This window comes from Saccostrea echinata, unplaced genomic scaffold, assembly GCF_033153115.1.
Source record: "Saccostrea echinata isolate AGI-Se365-2 ecotype Australia unplaced genomic scaffold, CSIRO_AGI_Sech_v1 ptg000005l, whole genome shotgun sequence".
In the NCBI taxonomy this organism is placed as follows: Eukaryota; Metazoa; Mollusca; class Bivalvia; order Ostreida; family Ostreidae; genus Saccostrea; species Saccostrea echinata.
The window spans coordinates 11,781,289-11,797,230 of NW_026889754.1; the positions used below are offsets into that span (position 1 = coordinate 11,781,289).

At 37.0% G+C, this 15,942-nt stretch overlaps 1 protein-coding gene across 1 annotated transcript; it reads right to left on the bottom strand.

The window, feature by feature from the left end:
* Positions 1 to 10,384: 10,384 nt before the first annotated feature.
* Positions 10,385 to 11,758, bottom strand: LOC133179658 (uncharacterized protein F54H12.2-like). Its single transcript, XM_061314360.1, has one exon. It carries the CDS (start codon positions 11,756 to 11,758, stop codon positions 10,385 to 10,387), a length of 1,374 nt encoding a protein of 457 aa, XP_061170344.1.
* Positions 11,759 to 15,942: the final 4,184 nt, after the last annotated feature.

Consider the following 15,942-nt stretch of genomic DNA (forward strand, 5'->3'; position numbering starts at 1 on the left):
TTCCAGATAAAATAAGTTTTTAATTACATTTTCGTGTGAAATGCTATTGCAATATATAAGTCGTGATATTATACAGAAATTTTGAGAAAATATTAACTTCAAATCTGTGTCTAAGCACCTTTAATAATATTATATAGGGAAAATTATCAAATCTCAAATATTTTTTCAGGAAATGCGAATAAAAACACCTGCTATGCATTTTCTAAATGAAAATTGATCAACAAATATAATTTAGGATAAAAAGATATAGGTATCCAGGCATTTGGAAAAATTTGCATCTTTTTTATGCTTATACAGTATTTTAATTCTTCTTTTTACCTAAATTGTCATATAATACAAAGTGTAAAAAGCGTGTGCTATCATTGCGAGGCGTCACATATTACATCAAATTTCATATCATGCTAATAAGCTGTGGTATCTAATGCTAGGTTAAAGGAAATTCGATTTCTCTGAAAATGAATTCATTTTTTTTTTTTTTTTTGGTTTTAGGGGTACAGATGTCAACTTTTTACAAGACCGTTTTCAAGACTTCAAAGAACCTTGAATCATATTAAGATGCATAAAATAAAAATTGTTGCGCAAAAAAATATCAATTTCAAGCTTCATTTTGAGACTTTTTAAATAAAATAATAAATTTAAGTTATCCTTCCTAGCTAAGATTTAAGATACCTTCACAAATCATCTCCCCATCAGCGTTTCCACACGCCATAGTATGGACTAATCTTAAGTGTCATGTGACTTTCGAATAATATTAGTAAGGATGAAATCTTAACATTACTTTCTCACGAATAATGACCTTTAATGTTTCGCCGAAGCGCAGATGTAAGGCGACCTAGGGATTGTCTTTTACTTAAACTTTACTAAAAGCTTCTTAAAACTAATGCTCAGTAAGCTAAGGGTGTGTGGATGACCCTTTTACCTTAAAGTACTGGAACATTTTAATATCAAAAACTTGCTTCTTTCAAAAGCGTTTGGAACTTTTTAAGGTGCGGTATCGTGAGGATGTTGCACATCCATAATTCTCTATTCACTTTTCAAGTTTTGTATACAAAGTAACAAAACCGGATAGCGGTGATGTTTTACCATCAAATAAATCTTCCCAGCAAAAATACGAAATACAAATACATGAATTAACTATTGATATCAAACTCTAGGAAAACATTTACAAACATGAGGCTAATGGGCAATAATTTGCAATGCAGTTCATTTTGGCCGTTTATCGGCTAATGGCCGATGGCAATCTGAAACCCTGCATCGAAGATGCATCCTTGCAATGCCAGGGGTCCTGGAGTCAACATGTTGCCGTTACACCCCTGGCATATTTCTTTCGATATTTTACGACTTGCCTCTCTCATTGAGAAGCACCAATCAAATTAAAGCTTTCATAAATAATTATACGGATTCGGTTGACACCTCAAATGCACGTGTTATAAGTTGTTTATCATAGAATGGCTTAATGTGATTGGTTTAAAGATAAGAAAAAATAATCAAGATTCGTAATTTGTCCGAAATACATCACTTCAGTCAGCCAACAAAATGTATGCGCTCGGCACTTTGAAGTGAAAGTTGCGGGTCCTTCGGATGAGACCTTAAGAACCGAGATCCCATGTCACGGCAGGCGTTGGCTCGGTAAAGATCCATCACTGCTCAATGGACCTGAGTGCCGAGTATAGGTCAAAATTTGAAGCCCTTCACCGGTATATGGTGGCGTCTCTATATGAGTGAAAGATTCTCAAATGCGACGTAAAACAACATACAATCAACCAATTAATCTTTAGCCCCCATAAGCTGCATTAAAACCTTCCTTAAACTGCAAAGGCAGAGGAAAACTGGCAGGGCAAAGAACCTTTAAAAGGACACTGTAATAACTGGAAGACTGTATGTTGGGTGGAAGCACTCCTACGGAAGCCCAATAGTGTAAACCAAAAATAAATAAAGAAAACGAAATTATTAAATAAAGAAAACGAAATTATTAAATAAAGAAAACGAAAGAAGACGAAATTATTGAATAAAGAAAACGAAATTATTAAATAAAGAAAACGAAATTATTAGATAAAAAAAACTGAAACTAAAATACGGAATTTATAGATGTGCGTGGTAAGGTCCTAGCTTAACCCATGGATCATTCCATAAACCGCACGTGTTCTATGACCTCACTTTGTTTCGACATTAAAACAAGTATGATATTTGCATTTACATTCAGCTATTCCCGTATCGATAACATAACCAGTTGGAGTAGACACTCACAATAGATGAATAGGGGAGAATTTTACCTTTGGTTATTCAATATGCTTAGATCTATGTTCTTACATTAACATGATTAATGTGAACTTTGACCAGTCTGATGAAATTGGCAAGTGATGACAAGTTTACGTTAACATTAGCTTTCTTAAACCCTCAGCTCAGAATGTCTAATTATCAGCATACACTGAATCTGGACATGAAACATCAAAGAGATTATGCTAATAAATTGCACAAATATTTAAGATATACATGTCTGTTAAGATTCCGTCGTTTACAACTGCTGAACTTTTATAACATTTAGGATATTCCCTTGGCTATACATCATTTTTCAATTATCGCACAGTACAAAATGCTGTAAAATGAGACGTTACCGATCGGATTTTAGGGTTTGTTTGACATTATAAAAATTAAAGAGAGCAAGTGCAAAAATTTAACAAGTCAAAGTTGTTACAATGAGTAGATTTTAATTATTGCTTACTTTATTAAAAATTAAGCAAAACACTTCTAATGTCTTAGTCATTTTATCAAAGCATAATTAGAAGTGATGCACTTACTATTTGTTCTCACATATTCTGAATGACAAATTCTCAATCTGTATTTATAAGTCAGTAATAGTTGTGAACAAAAAATGCACACACTTCCACACGTGCATAACAAATCCCACAAAGTATTCATATCATTCTCTTTGTTGTTTCAACAACCTAAGATTTATGGGTACACAGATAGGGCGCTAGGTATAGTTCGGGGGAAATTCAGCAATATACGATTCGCAAGGTCTTGACCTTTCAGCGGTTCATGAGCTCTTTTGGAATGTCATTAATTTTATGTAATCAGAAAGTCATCCTTGCTACGTCCAGGCTCACAGGCTCAAACTTTGACGTTGTGGGGATGCGACACAGCATCAAATTCCCGTAAACAAAATTGAACAGTTATGAATCATTTACTTCAAAAATGCGAATTATAGGCTGTGGGCGCATAATGTATTTCTCTGTTTGTCAATTTGACATTTATCTAAATTTTTTAACTTTTTCATTTCCCCCACACTTGATTTAATGTCGAAACAAAATCAGGTCAGTAGTATAAGAAGCCTGGATGGCCGGGTCAACTGAGTGCACTTTTTGTCCCCCCAGATCCTGGATGGCCGGGTCAACTGAGTGCACTTTTTTGGCCCCAGATGACCGGTTCAATCTAGTATACACCCTGGAAAAACCCAAGTAAAAAAGGGGGGTCTACGTTTGATCTACGTTTGTGCTGAGTCAGACCTAGGCAATACACAATCTTGGCATGGATTCAAGTATACCATTGTGACGTCATGTGTGTCACTCACACAGAGCTCTATTTTCTGAAAACGGAAAAAACAATAACACAGTCAAAAGTGTGTAAGATGATTTATTCAAGTAATGTGTACATAATATTTACTTTTTCTTCTGGAGTTTCAGGGTCTTCTCCGTCTGGGTTGTAATAGTAGAACTAGTAGGAAGTTTCCTCTTGTTGTTAGCCTGCTTTTGATCCTGTTGACTGGTCTTATGTTGGGTGGTCTTGTTTTATTGTGCCTTTTTCTCCAGTTTTTCGACTTCTTTGAGTAATTCCATACTGTCATCTGTACACTGATGGGCCCAATGTCCAAAATTTCCACATTTTTCTCGTATCCTCTCTTTTTTCTTCCATTCTAGCGACTTTAACTTCTAATCGGGACAATTTCCCACGAATCAAACAAAATTCACTGGTGTTGTACTCTTTCAGTTGAGTCAGCATGTTGACAATGCCATCCAGAGTGGTGGTTAAGATGCCCATATCTTCCTTTGTCATGGGTTCAGGCATATTGTAAAGTCCCAGATCAAATCGGATGGGATCCTGCGTGTCAGGCATTGTCGGTAGAGCATATCCTAACCCTTCATTGGTAGCTGGAATATAATTACGATTTTCCACGGAATTCATCATCGCTTGTGCCATATTTCTACGTCTGTCAAGTACCAAGTGCCCAGTAAGAATGATCCTAAATTTCCAGCTCTGGTTTATATACCCTTTTTGGATTTCGTGTGCAAAAATAGGTTTGACTTACGTTTTAGACCCTCGCGCTTAGCACCCTCTCTCGTTTTACCTACGTTTTGCTGAGTCAGTACATTGTACGTTCTGTGTACGTCTTGTATAGATAACAGGGGTATAAATAAGAAAACATTTCTGGTCATTTCTTCACAATTGACTATCATGTCAACACATAAACACACTCACTCTTTAGTGTTGGAAGGGTATGATTTTTTAATGCGATGTATCGAGAAAAATCAAGAAGCTTTACCCCCGGAGGCGGAACCAGTGTTCCAGAGAGCGACGACCATCATAGAAAATACTCAGGATTTGTGGTTACAATGCCTGGCTTTATTACATCATCCGACACTGGGGAGACTAGCCATTATACATTTCCTTTGTCAACGGATCAAAAAGACTCTACCAGAAAAAATGTACGGGATGAAAATGAGCGACTATTTAGGAAAACCTTACAGTTTCCTATGTCATCCCGAAGGGAGCAAAGTATGTCTACTGTGGAAGGAAATAGAAGCGGTAGAGAAAATATGCATCCAATACGGGATGAAATATGTAGAAATTTCAGACATGTTAAGAAATGTGTAACTTTTGATACCAGCCTGAATGAAATTTATCATTTACCACCCGAAGATCGAAAAAGTCCATGGATGGCTATAGTAGCCGATCGATTACGATTTCAGAGGAGAATTCGACAATTTGAACAATTATTAAATAAAAAATAAAAGGATGTCAACCACAATAAGTCTTTTGTTATGATTTCTATACAAATATGACGCCATCTTGTGCCCTGGTTTAGACGCTGAGATTTTTTAGACGCTGAGATTTTTTTTTTGTTTAGTAAGAAAAAAAAAATCTATTCCCATTTCCATTAAAGTAGATATAGATTGATTTTAAAACTATTCTGTTTTATCTCGAAATCTTTCAGGATTCCTAAAAAAAAATCATGCTTATGTGTATAGAATGCTGTGCCTTGTAATAAGACGCTGTGTTTTTTCAGTATTGTTATTTATAAAACATCTAGACCTTCCCACTGGAAATAAAGTGGATTCAAATTGTTTTTCGACTAAACTGATTTGATTTATTTAAAAATTCCAGTCAGAAAAGGTCACGATTTAAAAAAATCCTATATTCTCTATACAAGTCTATACAGTGATTTTCTACAAAAAATGGCCGACCTTCGCCTTCTTGTGTCTATACCTAAACCGACTCTGGCTATATTTTTACACTTGAAACCATTCCTTTGATTTAAAAACAGCATCAACACTTTTCTCTAGGTTTAATCTCATTGTATAGATTAAGTTTTCCTTGTATCACACTTTAAAAAAGGTTAAAATACTTATTTGATGTATTCAGGTGACCCTATTTTAGCCCTTCGGTTCAACATCAATGCTTCTTTTCTAGACGACAGATAAATGTCATGCATCAAAAATACTATGAAATCATGCCTGAAACTTACCTTCATCTGATGGGTAAGATGTTTGAAAGTATTTCCAATCCTATAATAAGTTTTTCACTCCAATGTATAGATTATGAAGCACAAAATAACACAATTTAACGTCGCCATGATTTTTTTGGCTCTCGGTTTAGGGGTGCTCTCTTTTACGCTCGTGCTGTGCGCATAAATACGGCAGCTTGCCAGAGCTCGGTGTCATTCTGTTAGTAGCTGGTTTCCAGTCACCGTATCAGTATGGCTGAGGAAGACGTTCCTCACTACTTTTTGGTTGATGGCGTTGAGGTCGTAAATGTCTGGATTGTCCGGGACATCAACACCGGGACGGAGTTAGCTCGCTGGCCGATAGCTACTTTGGGCCTAGCCAGTGACCTGTTGAACGGGATGAGAAGAAGAAGACGGCGACGACAAAGACACCGTAGAAGAAGACGAAGATCGCCGTCTACCAGTGAAGAAGATGACCAGCCAAGGAGAAGGAGGAGGACAGATTCAACACCTGCTGATTCTTATTCGGCCCCTCTGAGTAGTCCGGAACGACTCGAGGACCACCCGAGAAGCCCGTCCCCTCCAAGAAGACCACCAACTCCTACCTGGTCACCCAGTCATCCCCCGGGAGCAGCTGCTGGACAGTGGGATTCCTCCGTAGATTCGGATTGGACCCCTCCCGTTAACAACGATTGGGCTGGACAGGGGGCTTCTTCATTCGTTGATTCGGATTGGTCCCCTCCCGTCAACGATGACTGGGCACCTTCCCCGGAACTGGCTAGACCACCACCACCTTCCCCGGAGCTGGCTAGACCACCACCCCCGACCCCGGAGATGTCACCAGGTGTGAGTACCACGGGGCCAATTCCTAGATGGGGGATTCAAGTCGCAGCAGCCAGGATGGATTCCTGTGCAGTTTGCTTGGAGGAGGATCGGATGTCCAATTACATCTGCTGCCAGTGTCGCCGTCGACCGGCTTGTCTCGAGTGTTCAGCTGTGCTGGTACAGATGAACCAATGTTGCCCTCTGTGTAGACGCAGGCTTTCGAGATATGCAGCTCGCGGGCGAGGATTGAGACCCCCTCCTCCAAGACAGCCATCTCCACCCCCACCCGGAAGGCCAGACTTTATGGAGCCGTTGACCGGTAACCAGCGACCTCCCCTCTCAGACCGAACAGAGTTCGGCGGCAGAGGCAGAGGTAGAGGCAGGCCTCTCAGGGAGTAAACCCTTGATAAAAAAAAATCAACCAACGGCCCTTTCAAGGGCCACTTTAATGATTCGAAAAGATACCTCTAAAACATTCAAGGTTATAGAAACGTATCAACGGCCCTTTTAAGGGCCACTTTAATCATTTGAATAGATACCTCTAAAACATTCAAGGTTATAGAAACTTATCAACACCAGGTCACTATTTTTTTTTTTTTTTTTTTTTTTTTTTTGTAAAACATGAATCTTTTTTTTTAAGAAATGAAATAACATAAACACATTTTTTATTTATTTATTTATTTATAACACAATCTTTATAACACACACACACACACACACACAATCAATGTTTATGAAGAATGTACACTTGTTTTTGATAAGTGTGTACAAATTGTTCAATATATTGTCTATAATGTGTCCAATTTCCTCCTGCTAAACCACATCCTATTTTATAAGGAAAGGCATAAGTCTGGTAAGGTAAAGTGCCCAATTCTTGTAAACAAACTTGAAACCATTTTTCTCTATTTTCTGGTGTATCTTGATAATAAGGTAGGCGGTTATAATGTCCTGTGCCATAATCCCATTGAGCTAACAGACAAATGACTACAGGTTTTTGTAAAGAAAACACTTGAAGGGTGCCTGGAATTCCTCTATCTTCTTCTAGGGCTAAATTTCTAGACCTTAAAGGTCTGGGGGTCGCATAGAGATTAGCTCTGGGGTATTTCATAGCTATACTTTGACTCAATCCATGAGCTTTTACAGTCAAACAATTACATTGATGTACAATAGCTTCTAGAGGAAAGTGTAATAAATCTCCTGGTATCTCCTGTAAACTCATGTTTAGGAATATTTTTTTTTCATTGTCACACCTTTTTATATATAACCTGAACAAAAATAAATAACAACAATAACTGTTAAAAATTTTTAATCTGAATTTTCCATATACTCAATCATTTCTCTCTTTTACATTGAAAATTTCTCCAGGCACCAATTTCCCATTTCCCGAATTCATCTCTGGACTCTAATTCTTTGTTTCTCTCCTCAGGTTTCAGAATTCCATATTCTTCATAGTTGTCACCTTGCCTGTAAAACAATCTTTCTAATTCTGGTGTACTGTGGGACATATCAAATCTTGCTGTAAGATTAACTTTATGCACATCCAGTCCTCCTACAGGTTCTTTCATTTGAATGAATCCCCTGATTTGATGCACTTTTCCTGTCCAGGGATGAATTTCATTTTCTAGGATCAGGTATTGAATTTCATCTTCACAGCTCATGAACATATCTATGTCTTCTTCTTCTCTCACATCATGGATGACAAATGTCCAGTTACTGGCTACTCTGTAACTTCTGTATGAGTCCTTTGGGTCATGAATCTCATCATACTTCTTGTAAACATTACAGGGTTCTTCATCCTCCAGAGTTTTTACTTCCATTCTTCTTTGAGGACTGGAATGTTCTTCTTCCATAGGCATGATCAATCTTTTTTCTAATAACTGTTGTTTCTCCTCCTCTATCTTCATTGTCTCTATTTTTTCTAATAACTGTTGTTTCTCCTCCTCTATATCCATAGTTTTTTTTCCAAACTGACTTTGACTCATGGTTAGGGTCAACTGATCATGATCATCTACACACCTTTGTATTTATACCCTCAGAGGGGGTGGTGTGCAAAAAAATAAATGTTGGACCTACGTTTTTTTTTTACTGAGATACTACTGTGTACGTTTTGTTTACGTTATGCAGTCACTACACAAAACCTTAGATTATGACGTCATACTGATTCACAGTCTAGGCAAAAAAAAAACACACACACACACACACAAAAGCTCCATGTTATTTATTCAAGTAAATCTACAATCTCTTGGAATTAATTCTTTGTTTCTCATTCCAGGTTTTAAAGTCCCATATTCTTCATAGTTGTCCCCTTGCTTATAAAATGTTCTTTCTAATTCTGGTGTGCTGTGAGACATATCAAAACAGGTTAACCCATGAATGATTTTATACATGTTTCTCTCATGGGTCCAGTGTTTCATTTGAAGGAATCCTCTCACATGATGAAGTTTTCCTGTTTCTGGATGCATTTCTTTTTGTAAGATCAAGTATTGATAATCACTTCTAATGATTTGATCTATATCTTCCTGGTGACCTCCAGTTAAATTAAATATCCAATTAGCAGCTCTTCTAAATCTCTCTTTTTTAAATTTAGCAATATAATGATTGCCTGGATCTTCTTTATGTTGGTTCTCATAATGAGTTTTAATGTCTTTCAACAATTGAGTTCTGATTTCCATGATACATCCTTCTGTTAGACTCATGTTTGAAACAATGAATTTTTTTTGGGGGGGGGGGGGGGGTGCGACACTTCTTTTTATATAGATAACAATTCAAAGATATTTTAATTTTTATTCAGATTCTACCATGATTCTTTCTCTTACAATCCTGTGTCAATCTTTATTCTTTTCTTTCTCAAAATACTTTTTTTTTTGGACACAGCTTCTTCTGCTTTTTTTTTTGGTAATAAATTGGTATATTCTTCTTCTTCTTCTGCAGTCAAGGGTCTTTCAATGTAATCTCTCCCAACATTATCATTTTCTGGACATAATTGATTATATTTTTCATGAGAAAGGATTTCAATAGTCCCATCCTCCTGTATTTGAATTGGTATACCTTTATCCACATCTTCCTCTCTCAGAACTTTCTTTCCAAATTGAATTTTACTCTTTTCTTGACTAGACGTGTTACCCATAATTAAGACAAATCAATAACTGATATATTTTTCATTTTACACCTTGTATTTATACCTTTTTTTTCTATTTAGTATCATGGGGAAACCCCTTTTTATCAAATAAAAAAAAAAAGAATAGATTTTTTTCAATTCTTTTTTGATAACAAGAACAAGAACAACAATTACAATACATTTTGATAGAAACATTGACAAGTTTGTCCATGACCCGTAGGTCTTTTATGATAAGTGTCTTTAAACCATTGAGCTACATAATGATCTCTTTGTAATGCTGTACTATGGTCCAAGGGGAATAACCACTCATCTGCGGTTTTTCTCTTCTTGTGTTTTTGATGTAAATAATACACGCAATATTGTCCACATACATCTGTATTCCAAGCTTGATATCTGTACGGATTATAAATCCATTGTTCAGCATGACGATGGATAAAATCTTGAATTTCTTTTTGTAAGGGAGGAAATCCATAAGAATCAAAATATTCGATGACTGGACTGGACAAATACAAACATACCCAATGTTCTCCAGGTTTATCTTGAGGATCCGTATTCATCACAATGGCTTTTTCTTGAGGTCTTAATTGATCCGGTAATAAATCTAAAGGGTACACTCCACCAAAAGAACTCTTTAATTCTCTGGATAAGACTTCTTTTAACTGTCCTGTATCCATTAATAATCAATACTGACTTCTCTCTGTTTGTTGATTTCTAACAGATTATCGAATTCTGCATACACCACACAATTTAAGGTGTTTCACCGTATTGTTGGTAAATTGGACTTCTACTCTCAGATTTCCGGTTTCTATGATGTGGAATTTATCCGATTGCGCTTCTTGATCTTTCGTGAAATCCCAGCCCCATAAAGTGTATCCGTTTTTATACTCTTCTAGGGTGATGTCCGGGGCCCAATCGTCTCCTAATTTTCCCAGTGCTTGATATAAACTCAGATAAGATCTCAGATATAAGTCTTCATTGAAATTAGGTTCGAAACAACGAGTCATCATGGTCTCTCCATTGATACTAACATCTAATTTCTTAATTCCCACGTTTTGAAAATGAAACGGATTTTTAGTTTTATCTCCGTTGAATGCCGCATTGTCCACAAAACCTAAAATGATGCGTTTAGGCATCTGGCCTTGAAACAGATGATCCGTGATTTTAGATTGTGTTCCTGTGAGTACGGTAAAGGTTTTCACTTCGACTCTTCTCAATGGATATTTAGCTCGGTTAGTGTTCAAACTTTGATTAATACCATTCATGACGGCTGTGGGTTTGACTTTTCTTACCCACAGGATCATGCTCAATATTTTGACTTTTCCCGTACTTCCATCTTTGATCATCATATAGAACTGAGGTTTAGCTCGATTAAATCTCAAACGGATATCTACTCCATTGGGTAGAAATCGGTCTTGTTGAAATAAATCCAGATGTAAACGATCATACAAGGTTATTTTCTTACTATCTTTGATAGCCTGGTGACGTTTTCTAAATCCTTCGTTTTTAGAATTGGCCGGTAACTCTGGGATGATAGGTTGGTTAATGGTCACAGTATCGGGACCACCATTTCCACTTGGGGTTACATCAAATGTCTTATTTTGAGCCACTCCAAGGTCTGCTACCCCTACTTCGTCCATGTGTCCTGCTGTATCTTTTTCCCACAGACTACAAGCTCTCATCTGGGTCAATAAAGTTCGGGGTTTGTAAGAAAGTAATTTCTCCAGATAAGCTTTGTAAGGATAAGTATCGGTTCCAGGAGTCACTATTTTTCCATTGACACTGAGATCGATTTCCGTAAACAAAGAATGGAAGATATTATTCACCGGGGCGCAAGTACTACCAGCTCCAGTCAGATTAGTACCATCCTCTTTGGTAAATTTACACACTATTTGAACATACGTTTGAGATAAATCCAGATATTGATCTCCTTGTCCATTAATTTCAAATTCAATAGGAGCCGTATCCGAATCTAAAGTACTGGAAATGGGGTAATATTCTTCCCATTTGGAGTCTTCTAAAGCAATATTAGTCGGGGGGACTTGGAACAATTCTAAATTGATCATCCCACACGCACAGGAATCTGGTTGCAACATGATGTCTGTCTACTAGGATGGATTTTTCACAAATGAAGGTCAATCTCACTCGACTCCCCTATTTATAGTGTGTCAATCAAAGATATCTAAACCCCTTTTTCTCTTCTTAGGACCTCCTCTGGCTAACACAGGTGTCTTTTTTCTTCTTTTCTTACCTAGATTCAATCTCAGGGCTTGTACTCCGTGAGTTTTAACAGCGTCTTTAAAAGATGTCTTATTTTCTAACACATCTAACCCCGTTCTAGCAGCAGCAGTCAAGGCATGTTTAGCTCCCGTTTTCAGTAAATTTCTCACAACTCTCTACCTCTCTGCCGTCTTCTTCTTTTTCTTCTCCCTTTACCTTTTTGACCTTTTTTATTCATCTTTTTAAAAGCTAAACTTCCTCCTCTATTGAGAGCAAATAAGCCTGTATTTTTAACGGCATTGAGTCCATGAGTTAAAAGAGCATTTTTGATATTTTTCCTTTTTTTAATCACATCTGCTCCTACTTTAGCTTCGGCAATCAAGGCTTGATTACGACCCATTTTGACTAGATCTTTAAGAAATCCTCGACCTCTTTGTCGCCGCCGGCCTGAGCCTAATTGGACAGCTTCTTTTAAAGTCATCCCTATAGGTAAGTTCGGTACCATTCCCGAAAGAAAGTCTATAAAATTTCCTCCTCTTTGAGATTTTTTATAACCCGGGGATATTATAGGTAAGTTCGGTATCATTCCCGACAGGAAGTCTATATAATTTCCTCCTCTTTGAGATTTAATTCGATCCACAAACCTACCAAATTTCTTTAAATTGAATGGATTAAACCAGGGTGGTTGTCCGGTAGAATCAAAGGGGAGGGCTCCCACCAATCCAGAGATAATTCCACCTACACCGTGTCCTTTTTGACGTAATAAACCTTTATGATAGACAAATTGTCCGTGTCCTCTTTGTCTCAATAATCCGGGATGATACTGCATGTTTCATGACTCGTGTCAGACTGACTTAAATGCACTCCAGTGACTCCTTTTATACCCCACCTGTCTTAAGGTTGAATACAATACAGACAGCATATCAGACAAGTTATCACTCCCAATAAGATGTAACAAAAAAGGTGTACACTCATTTCAGTACACTTTTCTGAAATGAAGTTTCACGACTGATTTTCCATTTAAAAAAGGCATGGGAGTCCCTAAAGGAGTCATGATATGAATCTCAATGCTATCGAAATGTTTTTTCCTCAGTTTCAAATATTCTGCTCTAACGGGTTCCCATTTAGCTTGTTTTTTATCTTCCAGATTGAGTGTACAAGGAACCACTCTTAATAATTTCAAGGCATTGGATCCTACCGTCTGGGGTTCAATCAAGTCACAATACACGTACATGGATTTCAGATTTTCATATAAATCTACGGTATTGTTCCCCATGTAACTCACGTTGATCCATTTGGTTTCTGTATCGTTCTGAAGCATCACTTTCTTACTTTCTATTCCTAGCTTATAAGCTAAAGCTGTGGGGAAACGAATGCATAAGGGATATTTTCTAAGTTCTCTCCCGTTAAAGTGATACATCACTTTATCATATTTGTCATGATAGGTTAATTTCATGGCATTCTCTTTTTTAGAATCACCCTCTTTTTTAGAATCACCTAAAAACTTCCATATTTTTTTCAAAGTTTTTTCCAGTCCAAGACTGATTTCACTTGTTAAAGCCATGGGATGAATGTAAGGCCCCGGTCTAAAGTGAATTCGCTTAATTTCCATTTTCTGGTCTTTCGTTATGAGATTACCAAATTCAGTATGGACCCAATCTAATAGTACAGGACATTGACTTAATGGCATCGCATCTATGGTTTTCATTTTAAATCTATCCCATTTAAACACATTAGGTTGTTGGACTTTTGAAGCATAAAACTGAGGAAGCAGGATTTCAAAATAAGCTTCCTCTTCTGTGATGTTTTTCAATGATATGGGATACATTAATTCTGTTAAAGCCACTTCCCATTGTCCATCTGTTAAATCGACTGTTTGTGGTAATAAAGTTTTAAATTGAGCCGTCGTATTACTCGGAAAAGATTGCATGGACCCATCACTGGGTAAAGTCATGTAAAAACTACTGCTCTCGGCCATGTTCAGTGAGATACTGAGACAAAATAACTTAGGACCCTTCTATTTATAACAACAATTTTTTGTTTGGTTTTTAAAATTTTAATTGGACATATTATTACACTACTTCTTCTTCTTCTTCTTCGGATCTGTAAGGAATCACGGTCTCAAAACACTGGCCCTCTTCGTTTTCCAAGCTATCTTTAATCTGGGAAAAAGGAATACGACAATACAGGTACTCTGTAGGACAGTAATAGCTAGGAATCCTCAGTCCATCTTTTTGCTGGTTCCAGAACAAATCACGAAGACAGTGTTCTATATTCCAGCACCATTCACCTTCAGCCAGAACCACACGAGTCTGGAATTTACAACGACCTAGGATCAACCATTTGTACTGTTGATAATGATGGTATATTTTTACCCTCACCTTAGATCCTTTAGGATGTAAGAATTTCTGTCTTTTTTCCAACCACACATCTTGAGTCGATGTTCCTGGATGATTTTCAAAATAATCTAGGATGGCTCCTATTTTAGTTTTCATCCAGGGTCCCTGCATGTAAATACATCCAAATAAACTCTCACAATACCAACGATACTGCATATTTTTTTTTGGCGTCTGACTTTGAGACTTGATTTTTTCAGAATGAATAATTTTTTTTTTGCCCTCTTTATATAACCTTATCCAATCTATTTTTAGTATCTCAAAAAAACCCAACAACATTTATTTATGATTTATTTCCTTCATATCTACATAAGGGACAAAGTCTGTAACAAGTCTTGACAAAGTTCTGAACACATTTCCCACAGCAAGGATACTGTTGACATTGTTGACACTTCCATCTCCCCTCCGTATTTTCCTCCCAGCAGGTCAGGCATTTCTTTAAAGCTCTCTTTCTCGTTACTTTGACCCATAGGGGTACCATATTCTCTACCCCGTACTTCCATGTGAAATATTTCACACACCAGTTACATCCACAGGTCTCCATAGAAGGGGGATCATCCACAAACCAGTGAGGAAAAGGCATTTCACAATGCTCGCAAATTCTGTGATGCCATCCGGGATAATCATACACCGTAAATGTACGCCATTGGTTCATTTTCCTATCACAGTAATGACAGTAATACTTTTCTACGTCAATCAAATAAATCAGTCTCCATGAAAAAATCATGATTGAGCTCAGTGTACTCAAAGCTAAGCTTTATATACCTTTTATTTATAGGGGGTGGTGTGCAAAAATGTGTTGGACTTACGTTTTTATTGAGATACTACTGTGGACGTTTGATTTACGTTATGCTGAGTCAGGCATAAGCAATACACACAAAATCTTGGCATTGATTCAAGTCACAGCTAGCTATGCATTGTGACGTCACAAAAATGTTATAGTTGAAGAGAGAGAGAGAGAGAGAGAGAGAATAAGACATTTTTTTTTCTAGGTTTTTAATTCACAATAACATTAAAGTAACAAACATGGAATACTTTGACATAATTCTTTTTGAATAGGAAAAGTTCATGTACAAATATTCTGTTTCACAAGCACAGTCCATGATGTCGTATCCTTCTTTGAGGACTTTATTTAAATAATCTTTGATACAATCACGGATTTCTTCCATCCATTTCCCTTGAATCCAAGTTCTTGCTGGTCCCTCTGGTTTGTGAGCGAAAACGTATTTTACTTTCCATTTGAATTCCTGATACTGGGGTCGCCATGGTCCTAATATTACTTTTATAAGTTGTCCATATTCATGGTCCGGTAATTTGATTCTCTTATACAGGTACACATCATTGACTCCTGTTTCTCCCGGATTCTTATCCATGAAATCTTGGATACATTCATCTTTATTTTTCATCCATTCTCCTTTTTTACTGGAACCTGTATGTTCTTGCATTTTCCAACGATACTCTGAGCTTAAAAAATCCATGTTACTCTATCCTCAGTCAGATCAGAAATGACTCTTTTTTTTTGTTTCCCCATTTTATATATACTCTGTGATGTATCTATTTTTTTTAGACATTAACCCTGTGCATTCGTGGTCTTCTTAGGGGTATGATGCATCATCGTAGGACTAGGCATGATATAACCCACTGAAGAACTGACACATACCATC

Bases quoted from the DNA above. Each gene is read 5' to 3' on its own strand.
- LOC133179658 (XM_061314360.1), bottom strand. From the start codon at position 11,758: ATGTTGCAACCAGATTCCTGTGCGTGTGGGATGATCAATTTAGAATTG.